This window comes from Tupaia chinensis, unplaced genomic scaffold (genome assembly GCF_000334495.1).
Source record: "Tupaia chinensis unplaced genomic scaffold, TupChi_1.0 Scaffold143814_1, whole genome shotgun sequence".
NCBI lineage: Eukaryota > Metazoa > Chordata > Mammalia > Scandentia > Tupaiidae > Tupaia > Tupaia belangeri.
Window position 1 is genome coordinate 486949 of NW_006203664.1, and position 19112 is coordinate 506060.

Here is a 19112-nt window from a genome sequence, read left to right on the forward strand (position 1 = left end):
CATTCCCCTCTCGGGATCTTGGGCACGCACGCACATGTGCCCGGCGTGAGTTTTAAGCCACCGGGTCCTGGAACACGAACCGCGGTCAACTACGTGGGAGTCCAGCGACATAGCCATTACGCTAACTGCTGGTTCTCAGAATATACATTTTCTATGACCTTTTTGAAGATCCTTGACTATGTATGCCTGAACTAATCTAATTGTGCATTTTAAATACATGCAGTTTACTGGAGGGCAGCTATGAAGCCCTCCCATGTAACACAAGAGAATGTGATGAAACGATTGAGTGACCGGAGGAGGCTCCCAGAGGACTGGCCTTGAGCTAAGAGCTGAGGCATGGGGCTGGGGGCAGCGTGTTCTGGAGAGTGGGACAGTCAGTACGGGTGTTTCCGAGAGGAATGACCTTGGCTGCTTTGAGCGAAGGGTGGGAAGGCTGGTGTGGTCGGAGTGAATGGAGGGAGGTGAGCGCCGGCTTAGTGCTGTCAGTGCCCTGGCCCGGCAGGGAGGGCTACAGCAGACTCGACTCAGTGTTGTGGAAGGCAGTCGGCATCCACTGGCTCAGGATTGGCCCTGGGCAGCCCTGTTCCTGCCTTACGAGAGGTCAGGGACTCAGAATCTTCTAGTGCAGGGTGGAGTCACAAAATGGGACCATCCTGGACTGAGTGTCTGAGTCATAAAGATTGCCGGGTGACAGGTAGTCAGGCCAGAAGCCATGGGGGAAGAAGAGCTCAGTGGGCCCAGGAGGGAAGACTGTCCTATTAGAGCAGCTGGATTTCACAGAGTGCCTGGCCGTGAAATGCTAAAGTCTAGAGACACAGTGGAAATGTCTTGGGGAGTCTTTGTTCATAAAAGGATACAAAACAGAGCTGGAAAGGCTACTGTGGATTGGATGAGTGTATTTAGGGTGTGGTTGGATAGGTCAAGCTCAGATCACTTTAGGTATGTTTTATTTTGTTTTCTTTTGAATTGCCAGAAAGGGTGCATGTTCCCCAGAGAAAGAGAAAAAGAAAGAGGAAGAGAGAGGGAAGGAGAAAGTCCCTCCCAGTGGGGTGCAGTCACGCTGCAATCCCTTCTCCATTTCTCTATCCTGTCATATGCACACTCATCTGCATCCGTGATTTTCAAGCTGTTGGGGCCGGGATTTGAACTGTGGTCAGTCATGTGAGATCTGGCACCCTTGACCACCACGCTATAGGGCTAGCCCTATGGTCTGTTTCTAGAGCAAAATGTGTGTCTTCATTTAGGAAGTAACAGATACATCCTTAATTTTAACCTACTTTGATGCAAAGAATGCTCCAATCAGAGTAGTCTTTTTTTTTTTTTTTGGAGAGGTTTTTGCTATAGGGTGCGTGTGCTCGCCAGACAGAGAGAGACAGAGAGACAGAAAGCGAGAAATCACCCCCCAGGGGGGATGGTCACGCTGCAATCCCTTCTCCTCCATTCTCCTCTCAGGATCTTGGGCACGCACGCACACGCGCCCGGCGTGAGTTTAAGCCACCGGGTCCGGGACTCGAACCGCGGTCGACTATGTGGGAGTCCAGCGACATAGCCATTATGATAACTACTGGTCCACCAATCAGAGTAGCCTTAAAAGCTGCCAAGCACATAGCTAGAAACAAAGGCCCTTACCATGAACCCCACAGCTAGAGGCCATTTTAGCGGGATGTGCTGTGAACTAGGAGGCAGGAGAACTGAATGCTTGGCCCAGCCCTGACTCTGAGGTTCTACTTGATCGGGGGCCAGCTGCACAGCTCTGCACCTAGAAGATGAGGATGCTGGACTTCGCCTTGAAGGCTTTCTCCTGAACTTGCCATGAGACCCTATTGGCATGCCCATGCCCATTCCCTCACTTGGGTGAGAAATTATTTATTTATTTTGTGATGTTCCTCCTAGCACCTACATAGCATCCCCTCACGAATGTGTACGGACCCCTTTCCTGACAGTTGCAGGGAGGAAAACGGCAGGTCCAGGGATGGGGCGGGTGCAGTGGGTTCCTGGTAGTGGTGGAGCTAGGGTTTGTTCTTAGAGCACATCTGGCTCTGAGTAGCTTGACCAAGAGCAAAGCGTGGGGCTCTGTCTCTCGGCTGGTGTAGGGGACTGTCCAGGCTGGGGCATCGCTGCCTGCTCTTGCCCTGCCTCTGGTACCCTGTTCTCTTGTGGTCTGTGCCCAGGGCTGGCTGGCCCTCCCCTCCCCCACAGGTAGGAGGTGGGGCCTGGGCAGCTGAACTCTGTGTTGAAAAATCCTCTCCTGGCTCCACCTCCCTGGTTTCTCATAGCAACCAGGAGAGGAAGGCAGTGCAGGGATAAATAATCCCATTTTACAGGCCAAGGCTCGAAGGCAGGGTTGGGTGGGGGTTGGGATACAGCCTGCAGATTTCTGATCTCAAGGGACAACAAGGGAAGAAGAGAAGGGAGTGGTGTGTGTCTCCCGGGGTCAGAGAACCCAGGTTCTCAAGGCTGAGCCCTGATGGGCTGCTGTCTGACCTCAGGCGAGTCTTGGGTCTCTGAGACTCCGCTTCCTTGTCTGTAAATGGTAGGGGTGGGACTGTCTGTCTCGGTGGGCAATTATTCCTGGGTGAAAGAGCCATTACTAGAACCAGCAGATGGCGTGATGGTTACGTAGCTGGACTCACACATAGTCGACTATGGTTTGAGACCTAGACCCAGCAGCCAGCAGCTTAAAAATCTCATGCCGGGCGCGTGTGCGTGCGTGCCCACAGTCCCCAGAGGAGAATGGAAGAGAAGGGATTGTGGCATGGCTATCCCTCCTGGGGGCTGATTTCTCGCTTTCTGTCTCTTTGTCTCCCTCTGTCTCTCTGTCAAGTGCATGTGCCCTACAGTGAAAATCTCTCTCTATTATAAAAAGAAAGAAAGAAAGAGCCATTACAGAGGTGAACCATGGCGTGTCATGGAACCCTGTCCTCTGCTTTTCTCTCAGGAGAGGGGAAGAGAATGTCTTAAAGCCGTCCCCAAAGGCTCCTGGGGGTGGGCTGAGCAGGGGACCGCCTCCATGTGGTATCGGAGAGTGATGGAGGTGAAGGGACTGGGGCATGTGTTAAACTGTGCAAGGGGCAGGCCAGCTTTGTGTCCCAAAGGCCCAAACAATGCCTGTCTCCGTCCTTGGAAAGACCGGTGAGTGGGCTGAAAATGGACGGCATCACATCGGCCGCCGGAGGAGGTGAGCCTTCCTGGACAGGGCAAGGCGTCCCTGCCCCGTGATCCTGGGGATCCAGCAGAAAGAAGCCCAGGGGCGGAAGACAGGCTTTTCCTCTGGCATCGGAGGGAGTGTTTAAAGGGGTGTGTCCACACTTTTGCCTGTGCGGAGTCAACCAGGGGTCAAGGCGGGATTGTGGTGATGGTGGGTGAGGCTCAGCTTGGTGCTCAGCTGGGCTGAGGCTGGGCTCCGTGGGGGAGAAGCAGATGCTAAAACCATGTCCACAGCAGAGATGACTGGGGACGAGAGTCGGCGTATAGGGAACAGCCGCTGGGGCACGGAAAGCGAAATCAATAACCAGGATGTTTATCCGGACAAGCCCTTGTGGCGTCTATGGGTCCTGGTGGGAGGGACCTATGGCGATGAGGGGAGCGAGTGGGGGCTCAGCTGAGCCACGCGGCTCCCTTCTTAGCTTAGATGACTCCAACGGAAGCGAATTGAGCCGCAGCTTTTGTGTGTGTATGCGCACACGTGTATGTATGTGTGTGTGTGCATGTGTATGTGTGCTGAAGCTGCTCAGGGACAAGCTCATTGTTCCCAGAGTGAAGTGAGAGAGGGCGGTAGAGAACGTGGCGGAGAGGTGAGGGGGGCAGGGTGGAGAAGCTGGAGAGACGGGGTGCGGCAGAGGGACAGGGAGAGCCAGGAAGGCAGAGAAGGTAGGAGAGCAGAGGGACAGGGCACAGGATGGGGAGAGGGACACGCACGCACGCCTGCACACATGGCAGGAGAGACCTGGAGATAGTTGGTAGAGAGATAGTGGGGGCCTGACCGTGCTCCGTGAGACCCACCTGGGAAGATTCCGGGTTCAAGTCTGGAGACCTCTCTGAGGAGGTTTGGCAAACATGTGGCCATGATTCAGGCTGAGGTGGCTCACCGTGTAAAGGCCCTGCTGGGGGGTGCTGTCTCTCTGTCTCTGTCTCTCTTGCTCATGGGAGAAATAAATAATTTAGAAAATTAAATAATTCTAACTTACTTAAAATTTAAATGTCCTCGAGGAGAGACAGAACATCAAAGGTTCAGGGAAGACTTTCCCAGGGGTGAGGACGAAGAGCCACGAAGCAGGGTCCCAGGGGAAGGTAGGAAGGAAGAGAGGAAGGAAAGGAAAGGAAAGAAAGAGGAACTCTGGCCCGCCCGTGGTGGTGAAGGCAGCTGGATCCCACATGACCAACTGCGCGGCTCGAGTCCCTGGAAGTGGTGTGGGGGCTTAAGACACATTCCTGATGGGTGCGTGTGTGCCCAAGATCCTGGAAGAAAGGAGAAGTGGAAGAGAAGGGATTGTGGCGTGGCCATCCTCCTCGGGGCTGCCTTCTCCATTTCCCCTCCTCTCTGACTCTTTCCAGTGAGTGCACGAGCCCTCTGGCAAATTAAAATAAAAAAAAGAAAGAAAGAAAGTGGGACTGGAGGGACCAGCAGTTAGCGTAATGGCTATGTCGCTGGACTCCCACGTAGTCGACCGCGGTTCGCGTCCCGGACCCGGTGACTTAAACTCACGCCGGGCACGTGTGCGTGTGTGCCCAAGATCCCGAGAGGAGAATGGAGGAGAAGGGATTGCGGCATGGCCATCCCCCCAGGGAGATGATTTCTCGCTTTCTGTCTCTCTGTCTCTCTGTCTGTCTGGCGAGTGCACGCGCCCTATAGCAAAAACCTCTCCAAAAAATAAAAAGAGAGTGGGACTGGAGAGTGACAGAGGTCCGGAGGGAGGCAGACGCACTCAGAGAGAACGAGAGGCCAGAGAGGCCCGGTGAGAGGAAGAGGGAGATAGAAAGGGAGTGTGAACGAGGCCCTCCAGACAGAGGGACAGAGGCGGCTGAGTGCACCAGAGAGTCTGAGAGACAGAGACCAATAGAAGGGGATCCATCTGTGTGGACAGCGCCAGACGCAGTGTGAGAATCACAGCAACTGCATCAAAGATAAGAGGGGTCTTCCCCAAGTTTACGGAAAACGTGTGTTCTTTTTTTTGGGGGGGGGGCAGAGGTTTTTGCTATAGGGCGCGTGCACTCGCCAGACAGACAGATAGAGAGACAGAGAGACAGAAAGTGAGAAATCACCCCCCAGGGGGTTGACCATGCCACAATCCCTTCTCCTCTGTTCTCGGGATCTTGGGCACGCATGCACACATGCCCAGCGTGAGTTTGAGCCACCGGGTCTGGGACTCGAACCGCGGTCAACTATGTGGGAGTCCAGCGACATAGCCATTACGTCATCAGCCGGTCCCCATAAAATGTGTGTTCTGAAAAGCTATGCATGAATTTCAAAATTTTTGTACTAAAATAAGCTCATGCTTTAATCCCACTTTTCCATGAACTTTTAAAAGTCCCTTCCTGCTGCTGTCAGATCTGGGAATGGGGACTTGTATGTGTTTCTAGCCTCCCTCGTGACTGTTCCTAGCCCTTTTTTTGCTGGGACCTGTTGAGACCCAGTAGGGTACCATGACAGCGCTTCCTTACAATGACACACTCTCGAGGGTCTTGGAGCCGTCTGTCTGTAGACACTTTCAGTCATTGAAGTCTGCCTCCTGAGACCCGAGCTGCTGCTCCAGAGCCCTGCCGCTCATGCCTGTCTGTCTCCCCACAGAGGAGGTGGCCGAGGGGAAGAATGCCATCCTCATTGGGATGAGCCAGTGGAACTCCAATGACCTGGTGGAGCAGATCGAGACCATGGGGACACTGGATGAGCATCAGGGTGAGACTCTGCTTCTCGCGTGACCAGCGCGTTCATGGGGGTGTGACCGGGCGGGCTGTGGGGGCTGCCAAGTGGAACTGGGACTTGGGTCTTCTGGGAAGAGTCATCTGAGCACCTTCCTGTACGGCCTCCCCGAGTTCTGTGACCTGCAGGAACTCTCGTGGGGACCTCAGTGGAGATTTATTTATTTATTTTTAGATTTTTGATATAAGGGCGTGTATGCTCACCAAAGAGATAGAGAGATAGAAAGCGAGAAATCATCCCGCCCCCCAAGGGATGGCCATGCTGCAATCCCTTCTCCTCCATTTTCCTCTTGGGATTTTGTACATGCAGATACACATGCCTGGTGTGTTTCAAGCTGCCGGGTCTAGGACTCAAAATTGGTTGACCAGGTGGGAGTCCAATGCCTTAACCACTAGGCCACCTACTGGCCCTTTTTTTCCTTCTTTTTTTTTTTTTGTTGCCACAGGACACATGTGCTCACCAGAGAGAGAGAGAGAAAGAGGGAGAGAAGAGGGGAGAGAGAGAGAGAGAACCCCCTAATGAGGCATAGTCATGCCACCACCCTTTCCCCCTCATTTCTCGCTTCCATCATGATTTGGGGCACACACATGTGCTCAGTGTGTTTTTCAAGCTACCAGGGCTGGGATTTGAACTGTGGTTGGTCGTGTGGGATCTGGCTGTCAATACAGAGCACTTCATCTCTACACTCCAAGGATGGTTCTCTGTGGGATTTTTTTTTTTTTTAATATATAATCACAGAATAACTCCAGGTTCTCTGACAGAGTTTTCTTTGTCCATGGAAAAACGACCTTGGTAGCATGGGTGATTAAGAGCAGGTGGCTGGGTCCAAGCTCCTTCCACTGCTGGGCCTATGGGGTTGGGATCTGCTGGATGAGGGAGGGTGGCAACTGGAGGAGCCTTTGAGCAGGGCCAGGGGCTGAGGTCAGGGCCAGGACTTCCTCTCACTGGGCTGTGGGAGAAGCGACGTGACTGGGGATTACCCAGGAGCATTTTTAGGGAGGAGAGTTTTGACCCAGAGCTTGATCGGCAGACAAAGCAAGCTTTTCCTTTTGGACATCCAGCCACCTGTGTGACCGCTTCTCATTAGCACGTTTGCGGAGCACCTGCTGTGTGCACGCGCTCGGCGGGAGGGACCAAAGGGGGTTCTTCTGCGGCCTCTGTCTTGTGATGTGTGACACCGCGTAGGTCAAGACATGGGGGTCAGGCTTAAGCTGAGGGTCTTTGGCCTCTACCGGAGAGGTGGGATTTTTAGAAACAGGCAGGACAGGAGATCAAGGAAGGGCTCCTGACCGTGACATGATGGGCCAGGCTTTGAAAGGCAAGTGGAAGGTGGGGCTGAGGGGGTCATCACTTGGGCTGATGTGTGGGGCGACGGCGGCTCAGCGATCTTTAGCTGGGGGCTGTATTTGATTCATGGCATATTGGAGTGAGAAGCAGAGCCTGGGCTGGAATCCCATCAGGATGCAAGATGCTATGCTCTGTACCTAGTATCCTCGGACCAGTGTCTCTCAGCCCTCCTCCCGACCCCCCATATCACTCCTCCTAGTTTACTTCTCACTTCCCATCTCTTTCCTCTCTTGGTCCTGTCATCCCACAGTCACGGTCCGGCCACAGCTGCTGAGTGAGCAAGGTTTCCCTATCAGGAGGTGACCAGGGCTCATTCTCTTGGCTCTGCACATTCTCTTGAGAAGAAGCTTCTTGGTGGGGCCATCTTGGTGGGGCTGTCTTGGTGGGATTTGTCTTGGTAGTGGTCGGTTTTCTGTTTTTTCCTATAACTATTTATTTTATTTTTATTTATTTATTCATTGATTTTTTAATTTGACCAGAGAGAGACAGAGGGTGAGAGTGAAAGAGAGAGGAAGTGAGAAAGCAATCCACCAGGTCCAGGACTCGAACCCTGGTGGGCCATGTGGGAGTGCCCAGTGCCTTAACCACCATGCCACTTGCTGGTCCCAATAGTAGTGGTTGTTTTTCTCATCCCCTGCCCTTGTCTCCTTGATTTACACATCTTCATGTGCCAAAGCATTCATCTTCAGAAATACGTGGTCCAGGAGACTGTGACATTTTACAACAAAGCTTCTCCCAGGCTTGGAGAAGCTGAATCTTGCCCAGGGTCCTCTATGTTGGTGGAGGTGTCAGGTGGTGGGCCAGGTGGGAGTGCCCAGCGCCTTAACCACCATGCCACTTGCTGGTCCCAATAGTAGTGGTTGTTTTTCTCATCCCCTGCCCTTGTCTCCTTGATTTACACATCTTCATGTGCCAAAGCATTCATCTTCAGAAATACGTGGTCCAGGAGACTGTGACATTTTACAACAAAGCTTCTCCCAGGCTTGGAGAAGCTGAATCTTGCCCAGGGTCCTCTATGTTGGTGGAGGTGTCAGGCCTACCCTAGTCTCCTGAATCCTAGGCCAGGGCTTCTGCTCTCAGTTTGGACTAAGGCTTGGCCCGGTTCAGGGTTCCCATAGAGCAGACCCAGGAAACCCAGGTCCTAAAAGAAAGGCACCGTGGGTGGGCTCTGAGTCTGCTCCCTAAGGCCAGTCTAGAGATGCTCTCTCAGCCTTCCCAGCCACCTCTTTGCCAATGGGCCCTTTATTGCTCTTTCTTTCACCCCACATATCTCAGAAGGGGTGCAGACTTGATCATGGACCCCAGGTCCTGCCCACAGCGACACGTGGTAGCCATGAAAAGACAAACGCAGATCTGTGCTCCCCACCCATCTGGCTGTCCCTGCCCACCGCACCCCACCCCAACTTGTCTGCCCAAGAATGTATGACTCAGACACAGGGTGAGCTCAGGAAGGAGTGTGCAGAGGCAGTGGGAGCTGGAGGGGACGGGGTGGGCAGGGGATCGCAGGCGAGAAGCGAGAGGAGGCGACCCAGGGAAGAGCCAGGAACGGCAGCTCTGGAGTGCGAGAGGCCTGGGTTTGCATCTCCCTACCACTCCAGGTCTTTGTGGCCAGGGAGTCGGAGCCCTCTCTGGGCCTCAGTTTCTTCATCTGCAGAGTGGGGGACTAGTAAAAAACTGTGAAGATTAAATGCGCAGATACTTGCAGGTGCTTTCAGTAACAGGTCGTTGTGATGACGGCAGGAGAAGGGCGGCTGACAATGCCTGGTGCACGTGCAGCCATAATTAATGCTTCCTAGTGCTCCCGTGCCGTCCAATCAGGGCGGTGCTTGCCCAGTCTGAGAGCCGCTGTTTCCTCTGTGCTGAAAGGGGAGCAGGAAACGGAGGGGAGAGGGGCAGAGGAAGAGGAAACCAGCCCATTTCCAGCTCCTTCCCACTCCCACTCCCCCGTGGATTCATCATGTGAATTCCCACAACGCGGCAGAACACTCATTCATTTCATTCATTTTGACAGTCGTTCATGGAGCTGCTACAGTGGCCCAGCCACGTGTCAGATGTGGAGGAAATAAAGGCGAGCAGGATGGCACCGTCAGCCTGCAGGAGCTGGCCCAGGGTGGGGGATCTGTGCGGGGTATTGCGCAGTGAGACAGGCGAGGGCAGGGCTGGGAAGGGGCGGCTCTGCTGGGGGGTGTGTGGGAGAGAGGAAGTTCCGGGAACACTTTCTGCAAAAGGCTGTATTGGTGGTGTGGATAGAGAAGACCCTCCTGCCTCCAACTTCCCTGCCCTTAAACAGAGAGCTCGCTAGGACTAGCACATGGCCTAATGGTGACGCAGCTGGACTCCCACATGGCCAACAGCGGTTCAAGTTCCAGACGCACAGGCTTGAAGGTTGGAGTTTCAGACATAGCAACTTGAAACTCGCGTCCATCTGCATGCCTGCCCTAAATCCTGAGGGGACAACGGAGGAGAAGGGATTCTAGCGAGGCCACCCCTCTCCTGCCGGGAAGTGATTTCTTGCTTTCTCTCTGTCTCTCCAGAGAGTGCACACACCCTATAGCAAAAATCTCTCTAACACACGCACACACACACGCACACACACGCACACACGCACGGCTTGTTCCAGTGATTCTTTCTCATGGCCAGTTGCTCTTCTTCCAGGGGTGCCTTAGGGACCCTCAGGGATGACTCCCAAGTCTATCTCCAGTTAACACCTCTCTCCTGGGCTCAGATTTACTTTTTTTTTTTTTAAGAGAGATTTTTGCATGGGGCACATGCGCTCACAGGAAAGACAGAGAGAGACAAAGAGACAGAAAGTGAGAAATCACCCGCCGTGGGAATGGCCATGCCGCAATCCCTTCTCCTCCATTCTCCTTTTGGGATCTTGGGCACACATGCACACATGAGTTTGAAGCAGCTGGGGCCGGGACTCAATCCGCGGTTGATTCCATGGGAGTCAGCGACGTAACCATTACACCATCTGCTGGTCCCCAGGCTTACATTTTTGTAGCCGCTAATCTATTAACCTCTGCCTGGATATCTTGAAGACAACTCAGGTCACACAAGTTCCAAATGAAGGTGATCTTCTTCCTTCTAGTCCTGAATTAGGTCTTGGCCGCCGTCTTTCTTTCCTTCCCTATTTATACCATCTATTGCACTTTCAGACCACCCTCGTATCCGCAGCTCTTGAGGGTGCTAATTCTGGAGCGTGTGTGCTAACCGTACCTGGTAGATTTCATTCCTTCACTTTTCGTTGGGAACTTATCTTAGTCGCCTTCCCACACACCTTTTTCTGTAGGAATTTTATGTGCCACAGGTTGTGAAAATGTCCTTCTAGAAACTGGTCTTGTGTTTCTGCTAGGTCTGAGTGTTTCTCTAGTCTTGAACATTTTATGTGCTAAATTTACAGTTTAGGTTTTCCGTTCTACATGGATGGTGTAAATTTAGACCCTACACCCATAAATGGCACAGGCTTAAGGTTTTAATTGCTCATGTGTGACTTTTTTCTTTTCTCACTCTCTGAATGATTTCTTTGCTGCTTCCCCTAAGAGGTTTTCTTTTCTTTTTTTTTTTTTTTCCTTTTTAAGTTTCTATGGTTGGAATAAACTTCCAGGATCCTTAAGTGGATCCCTAAGGCTCCCCTTTAGCTTCTCACCATCCACACAGGCTGAGGTCAAGTTTGCAAAGTTCACAATGCAGATTTCAGCCTGGAGCTCTGGCTCTGGTTCATGGGATCATGAGTCTCCTCTATCTCAGCTTCTGCCTTCATCTTTGCTTTGTAGATCTGGGACCAGCAAGTGGCGTGATGGTTGAGGTGCTGGACTTCCACATGGCCAACTGTGGTTCAAGTCCTCGACTTGGTGGCTTGAAACTCACACCGAGTATGTGTGTGTGTGTGTGTGCACAAAATTCTGAGAGGAGAATGGAGGAGAGGGGGTTGTGGTATGGCCATCCCACCAGGGGTGATCTCTTACTTTCTCTCTCTCTCCATCTCTCTCTCTCTCTCTCTGGTGAGCACATATGCACTATAGTAAAAACCTCTCCAGGAGGAAAAAAAAATGGATTGCAGATCTGTCTTTGTTGCTGACACTTGTGTATTAGCTATTCTTTTAAAAATTATTTACTTATTTATTTCTTAGGTTTTGGCATAGGACACATGCACTTATGAGGGAGAAAGGGAGTGAAAGAGAGAAAGACAGAGAGAGGGAAAGTGAGAAATCATCTCCTGGGAGGGTGTCCATACCACAGTCCCTTCTCCTTCATCACACATGCCCCGGCATGAGTGTCATGCTGCCAGGTCAAGGACTTGAACCATGGTTGGTCATGTGAGAGCTCAGTGCCTTACCACCATGCCCCTTGCTGGCCCCAAGCCATTCTTTATTTTAAGCTTGGTTGCATATTTACATTATCTGGTAATATATTGCCCAGTATCTACATGTTTTGATGGGCATCAGCTTAGTGCACCTTATTTATTATTTTAAAATGATCATTATTGTTTTAATATTGCTTGTCCTGTTATTATTACTGTTTTATATGGGGGGGGGTCTCTCTATGAGCCAATCCTCCTATCTCAGCCTCCTGAGTAGCTGGAAATACAGGTGTTCACCACCATAGCAGACTTTAGAGTGAGCTGGGAATCGAACCCAGGCTTCCCATGTGGCCTCGGCTTGCTGAGTAGCAATGTCAAATAGTGTGTACTACCATGGCTGGGCCTTGTCTTGTTTTTATTTAACATTATTTTATTGTGGTTATACACAACATAAAATGTACCCCTGTACACGTTTTAAAGCCTACAGTGCAGTGTCGTTCAGTCCACTTGCGTTGCTATGCAACCATCACCACCATCCCACCACCCATCTCCAGATCTTTGACATCATCCCAAACGGAAACGCTATTCAATAAACACAAATGCTGCTTCCAGTCCCACCCTACACCAGGTGGCAACCCTTCTACTTTATAAATTTTACTTATCTAGGCACCTCATGTCAGTTGGGTCATACTCTAGTCGTCCTTTTGTGTCTGGCTTATTTCACTTAGCATAATCTCATTTATGAGATTTATCCACGTCGGAGCACGAATCAGTACTTCATTCTGTTTTATAGCTGAATAATTTTCCATCTCATGTACATTCCGCATCGTGTTCATCCTGTGTTCACTTGTAGATGAACATCTGGGTTGCTTCTACCTTTTAGATACTGTAAATGATGCTGCTATCAACACTCGTGTACAAATACCTACTTTCTTTTTCTAAACATAATTATTTAATTTTATTTATTATTATCATTATTTAATTTGCTATAATGCATGTGCACTCATCAGAGACAGAGAAAGAGAGAGAGAGAGAGAGAGAGAAAGCAAGCCTCCAAGTCCAGGACTTGAACTGTGGTCAACCATGTGGAGTCCAGAGCCTTTATCACCATGCCACCTGCTGGCCTCTGTACCTTATTTCTTGAATATATTCTTGTAAAAAAATTTAAATACTATAAATAAACGGCAACTCTCCCTTAGCTATTCCTTCGGTTGCAGGCCTGGTTGTACAGTGTATCACTGTGGAGGGTCTCTCTAAACATACAGCATGGTAGATCTTAGCGTTGCAGCTCACTCCCACCCTTTTTCACTTAGTGGTACATCTTGAAGGGCTTTTCTTATAGTGTATGAGGGGACTTCAGAAAGTTAGTGGAAAATGGAATAAAAGTATGAGTTTATTTTGGTGCAAACACTTGTGAAATCATGAATCATTTTTCATAGAATGCATGAGTTTTTTTTATGAACTTTTTGAAGATCCCCCCTCATATAGAGACTCATCCCGCCTTTTTTTTTTTAACCTATCCTAGAATATTCTCTACAATAGGTGTACTATATTTAACTATTCTTTTTTTTAAGAATTATTTAATTTTATTTATTCATTCATTTATTTTTTTAAATTTAGCCAGAGAGAGACACAGAGAGCGAGAGAGAGGGAAAGTGAGAAAGCAAGCCTCCAGGTCGAGGACTCAAGTCGTGTTTGGCCATGTGGGAGTGTCCAGCACCTTAACCACCACGCTACCTGCTGGTCCCCTATATTTAACTATTCTGTGATGATAGCCATTGACATTTTTCTTTATCAAAACACTGCTACATGGGTTCAAAGTATGTGTTGAAAATTGTGATAGACATGGGCCAGCAGGTGGCATGATGGATAAGGTGTCGGACTCCCTCATGGCTGACTACTGTTCGAGTCCCAGACCTGGTGGTTTGCTTTCTCACTTTTCCTCTCTCTCTCTCTCTCTCTCTCTCTGGTGAGTGCAAATGCCCTGTGGCAAATTAATAATAATAGTGATGAATAAAATTAAATAAATAATTCTTTTGAAAATCCTTTTTTTCTTTTAGAGGTTTTTGCTCTAGGGCACATGCGCTTGCCAGACAGAGAGAGAGAGACAGAGAGGTAGAAAGCGAGAAATCACCCCCCCAGGGGGGATGGCCATGCCGCAATCCCTTCTCCTCCATTCTCCTCTTGGGATCTTGGGCATGCACGCACATGCGCCTGGCGTGAGTTTAAGCCATCGGGTCCGGGACGCAAACCGCGGTCGACTACGTGGGAGTCCAGTGACATAAGCCATTACGCTAACTGCTGGTCCTGAAAATTCTTATAATTAAAAAAAAAATATTGTGAGAGACACTGCCAAAGAGTTTTCAAAAAAGAGTGTACATTTTATATGTACTCCAACCATGGATTAGGTTAGTGTTACCAGACTTGGTATCGTCAAGCTTTAGCATTTTACCTTGATTGATGGAGAAAATATTTTGTTTTGTCTTATCATTTGATTTTTGGGGACCTTGAGCATCTTCAAATAAATGTGTTGACTGATCCTTTTTTTTCTGAATTTCTTTTTCTAAAATAATTATTTATTTAACTTTATTTATTCATTCATTTTAATTTGACCAGAGAGAGAGAGAGAGGATGCGAGAAAGCAAGCCACCAGATTCAGGACTCGAACTATAGTCGGCCAGGTGGAAGTGTCCAGCGCTTTAACCACCATGCCACCTGCTGGTCTCCTCTTCTGAATTTCTTAAACCTAGTTTTTGCCTGTCTTCTACTAGGTTATTCACCCTTTATGACTGATTTTGAGGATATCTTTATGCATATTCCAGATACAAGTTATTTGTCTGCTATGCGTTGAAATATTGCCTCTTTGCTGAAATTTCTTGTGATTGGGTCATTGGGAAAGTCATGATGCATTTTTGCATAGAAAAAGTCACATTGTGACTTCTTGGACAACCTAATGGTGCTAATATTTGTCATTCGATTGCCTTAGGCTTTCTGGTTAGAATGTCGCATCATCTACAGATCGTAACAGTCATAGCGTTGCCAATATTTATACTCCTTCCTTATTTTTCTTTTAAATTTCATTGCATAGAAGCTCCAGATCAATGCTTAGTCGTAGGAGTGATCACAGACTTTCTTGTTCAATGCTGACTGCAAGGCTGTAAGGAAAACATTCTACTGGTCACCCGTAAGTATGATGCTTGCCCTAGGATTCCGGAAATACCCTTTACCAAGTTGAAAACCTTACCTTCTGAAAGTCGTGTCTTCTCCCTCACTCTTCCATTGCTTATTAGTACCCGTTTTCCCCTCCCACCAGCTCTCTCTCTTGTTAGTAAGTTTTGCCAAAGGCTTACCTACTTTGATAGTCTTTTCAAAGAAATAGCTCTTAGTTTTATTAATTGACTCTATCATTAATCCTATTTTTTTCTATGTAATTTATATTAATTAATGTCATTTTTATTTCATGAATAATTTCTTCTTACTTCCTTTGGGTTTATGCTAATTGTACTTTTCTAACTTCTTGAGATTAGAGCTATTGGTTTATTTATCAATTTTATTTTAATTTTTTTTTAGATTTTTGATCACTGGGGAGAGACAGCAAGAGGGAAAGTGAGAAATCACCCCCTTGAGTGGGGGATGGCCCTGCCACAATCCCTTCTCTTTTATTTTCTCTTGGAATTTTGGGCGCACACACACACACACACACACACACACACACACACAGTGTGTTTTTCAAGCTGTTGGGTCCAAGACTTGAACCAAGAGCCAGCCATGTGGGATCTAGTGCCTTAACCACCATATCACCGGCTGGCCCTGAAGTTAGAGATTGTTCATCTTCCTTGTTTTTCTCTCTCTTTTGCTAGAGGACAAAGTGTGCTTAGCAGAGAGAGACAGAGAGAGAGAGGGCGAGGACAAAGCATCTCCCATGGAGAACAGTCACGCCACAATCCCTTCTCCATCTCTCTCTCCTTGCAGGATCGGGAGTGCGTGCACACACACACACACACGCCTGGTGTGTTGCTCAAGTAGCTGGGTGCAGACTTGAACTACAGGGTCAGCTGTGTGGGGTCTGGCTCCCTTCACCACCATGCCACAGAGCTGTGCCATCTTCCTCGTTTTCTAATTTACACATGCACAGTTCCCTCTCGAGGCCTCGGAGGGGTCCTAGCAAGGTGCTTGGCTATCATATGTTTATTTCTGTAACATTTTTAAAAGTAAGATTTTTAAAATAATTTAAGGGAGGCCTCCAAATTGTATAATCTTCAGTCCCCACAAAGCCTGGCTCCAGACACTTTGGCCACATCCCTTAGGACTTGGATATGTAGCTCACTCACTGTGAGTCATTTCTAAGTAATTTTTGAAAAAGAACTTCTATTAAATTTTATTTTTATTTAACCTGCTATATGGAACATGTGCTCACCAGAGAGAGACAGAGACGGGGGCGGGGGGAGAGTCAGAAAGCAAGCCACCAGGTCTGGGACCCGAACTGTAGTTGGCCATGTGGGAGTCCAGTGCCCTAACCATCATGACGCCTGCTGGCTCCCATTTCTAAGTAGTTAAAACCCTCTATTTTTCTCCTCTTTACACAAAGAGTTATTTAGAACTGTTTACAAAAATACTGGTGAATAGGTTTTCCTCTTGTTAATTTGCAATTTTATTCCATTGTGATTGGAAAATATGACTCAGCGCTATCTTTCTGAATTTGCTTCTTGTCTAAAACATGGTCTTGTGTATATGAATGCTCCATATGAGTTTAAAAATATATAAGTGTATATTTTTATTCATATCGTATTTCAAGTTTGCTGTCTATCAGATCAAATGTATCACTTGTTTTCTCCTTCCGTTTTTTCTATCTTTTATTGACACAAACTTCTTATCTATCCTTCTTCTCTATTCCCAGCCTGGGAGAATGGCCACGCCATAATCCCTTCTCCTCTATTCTCCTCTCGGGATCTTGGGCACGCATGTACATGCAACCGGCATGAGTTTAAGCCACTGGGTCTGGGACTCAAACTGCGGTCTTCTACATGGGAGTCCAACGATGTAGCCATTACGCCCCCTGCTGGTCCCAAATTTATATTTTTAACGCACATTTAAAAACCAGTGTTTTTTATCAGGATCTGATTAAGTCAGTAGCTATAGGGGGCTGGCAGGTGGTGTGGTGGTTAAGGCACTGGACTCCCACAGGGCTGACCATGGTTTGAGTCCTAGACCTGGAGGCTTGCTTTCTCACTTTCCCTTTCTCTCTCTCTCTGTCTCTGATCAAATTATAAAACAACAACCACAACAATAACAACAACAGTCAGTATATCCTATTGCTGAATATAAAAGGATCTTAGTAGGCTTTTTTCCCACCTTCTCTTTCCAATACCCAAACTCCCACATCCCTTGCCAGCTTTCAGCTTGCTCTCAATTCTTCTTTCAACTTAATGATAAACTTCACTGTTTTTCTTTGTTAATGATTATTAATTTAATTTATTCTTATTTTTATTTTTATTTTTAAATTTGCTATAGGGCATGTGTGTTCACCAGAGATATATATAGAGAAAGACAGTGAAAAAGCAAACTGCCACATCCAGGACTCAAACCACAATTGGCTATGTGGGAGTCCAGCGACTTCACCACCACAACACCTGCTGGCTCCTTGGAGAGGTTTTCCCCTTCTTTTTTTTTTTTTTACCATAGAGTGCGTGCACTTGTCAAAGAGAGAGAGAGAGAGTGAGAGGAAAAGTGAGAAATCATCCCCTTCCTTGGGGGTATGGCCATGCTGCAATCCCTTCTCCTCCATTCTCCTCCTGGGATTTTGGGCACACTCGCACATGTGCCTGGAGTGAATTTCAAGCCAGGTCTCAAATCACGGTTGGCCACATGGGAGTCCAATGCCTTAAGTACCATGTTATCTGCTGACCCTGGGGAGGGCTTTTTAGGTGTATTTTTTCTTCTTCTTCTTTTTATATGGTGACTGTAGCTCCCTGTTAAGTATATTGAAGTATGATTTTCATTTAGTCACCCCTTGTATAGTTCTTAAATGCCAAAACTTCCTCTTGGGTTTACTTTCTCTTTTCACTGGAGTGTTACCTCAAGTCATTCTTCAGGTGGGCACTGTGGATAGTAACTTTTCAAGCTTGCATTCCTAAATATGTATTTTGCCTTCTCTTTGGATGCAAGTTTGTGTCTATAATCTTGTATTCCACTCTCTCTGAAGCTACTCCTCCATAGCCATCCTGCATTTAGCATTGATGGGAAGTCCAACATAAGTTTGATTCTCATTCCTTTGTGAGTAATTTTTTTCTCCTTTCTGGAAGCTTGACATTTAGAATCTTTCCTCTTTGTATTCTGAAACCACAGACAAGGTGTCTGGGTGAGATGTCTGTTGTGCCTGTACCTGTGAAGTCTTCTTGTTATTGTTTCTTTGAGGATTTCTTTCCTGTTTTGTCCTTCCAGTGCTTATTATATTAGACAGACGCTGCAACTTTTCTTACCATGTCTCAGTGTGTCCCTCTTGTTCTTGCTTCTTGGTCCTTGCTGGGCTCTGAAAGTATTCCTTGGCTCAACCAAGCAGCTTACCCATTTTCTCTTCCTCAGTTGTTTTCATTCTGCTGGGCACCTTTTGTTTTTTGTTGGACTTTTGTTTTGTTCTGATTTCTGTCCTTAAACAATTATCTTTTCACTTTTGTGTGCTTTTATTGGTTCTTTTAAAAAAATTATTTAATTTCATTTTATTTATTCATTCATTTATTTTAATTTGACCAGAGAGAGAGAGAGAGAGAGAGAAAGCAAGCTGTCAGGACTGGGACTTGAACTGTGGCCAGCCATGTGGGAGTGTCTCCAGCACCTTAACCACCTTGCCACCTGCTGGTCCTGGCTCTTTTTTTTTTTTTTTAATTTAATTTTTTTTTAAGAGAGGTTTTTTGCTATAGGGTGTGGGTGCTCACCAGAAAGACACGGAGAGACAGAGAGACAGAAAGCAAGCAATCACCCCCTGGGGGGACGGCCACGCGGCAATCCCTTTTCTTCTTGGGATTTTGGGCACGCATGCACATGTACCTGGCATGAGTTTAAGCAACTGAGTCCAGGACTACGTGGGAGTCCAGCAATGTAACCATTATGCCATTTGCTGGTCCCTTATTTTTTTTTTTCTTTTTGAAGAGATTTTTGCTATAGGACGTGTGTGCTCACCAGACAGAGAGAGACAGAAAGCAAGAAATCACTCCCCGTGGGGGATGGCCACACCGCAATCCCTTCTCTTCCATTCTCCTCTTGGATCTTGGGCATGCATGCACATGCACCCGGTGTGAGTTTAAGCCACTGGGTCCAGGATGCGAACCACAGTTGACTACATGGGAGTCCAGCAACATAGCCATTATGCTAACTGCTGGTCCCTCTTATTGGTTCTTTTGAGTAACCACCTGATTTTCATTCATAGAGGCCATGAGTTCATTCTATTTTTTTTTAATAATTATTTTCATTGAACTTTATTTTTATTTATTTATTTTAATTTGACCAGAGAGGAACAGAGAGATAGAGAGAGAAAAAGAGAAAGCA

The 19112-nt window shown here is 47.9% G+C and overlaps 1 protein-coding gene across 1 annotated transcript in view; it reads left to right on the forward strand.

Moving 5' to 3' along the window:
• Window positions 1–19112, forward strand: part of PITPNM3 (PITPNM family member 3) — a 104129-nt gene that overhangs the window by 12091 nt on the left and 72926 nt on the right. Inside the window, exon 3 of the mRNA XM_014582790.1 lies at window positions 5789–5896. Coding sequence (XP_014438276.1) covers window positions 5789–5896 — 108 coding nt within the window. The remainder of the gene's footprint in view (window positions 1–5788; window positions 5897–19112) is intronic.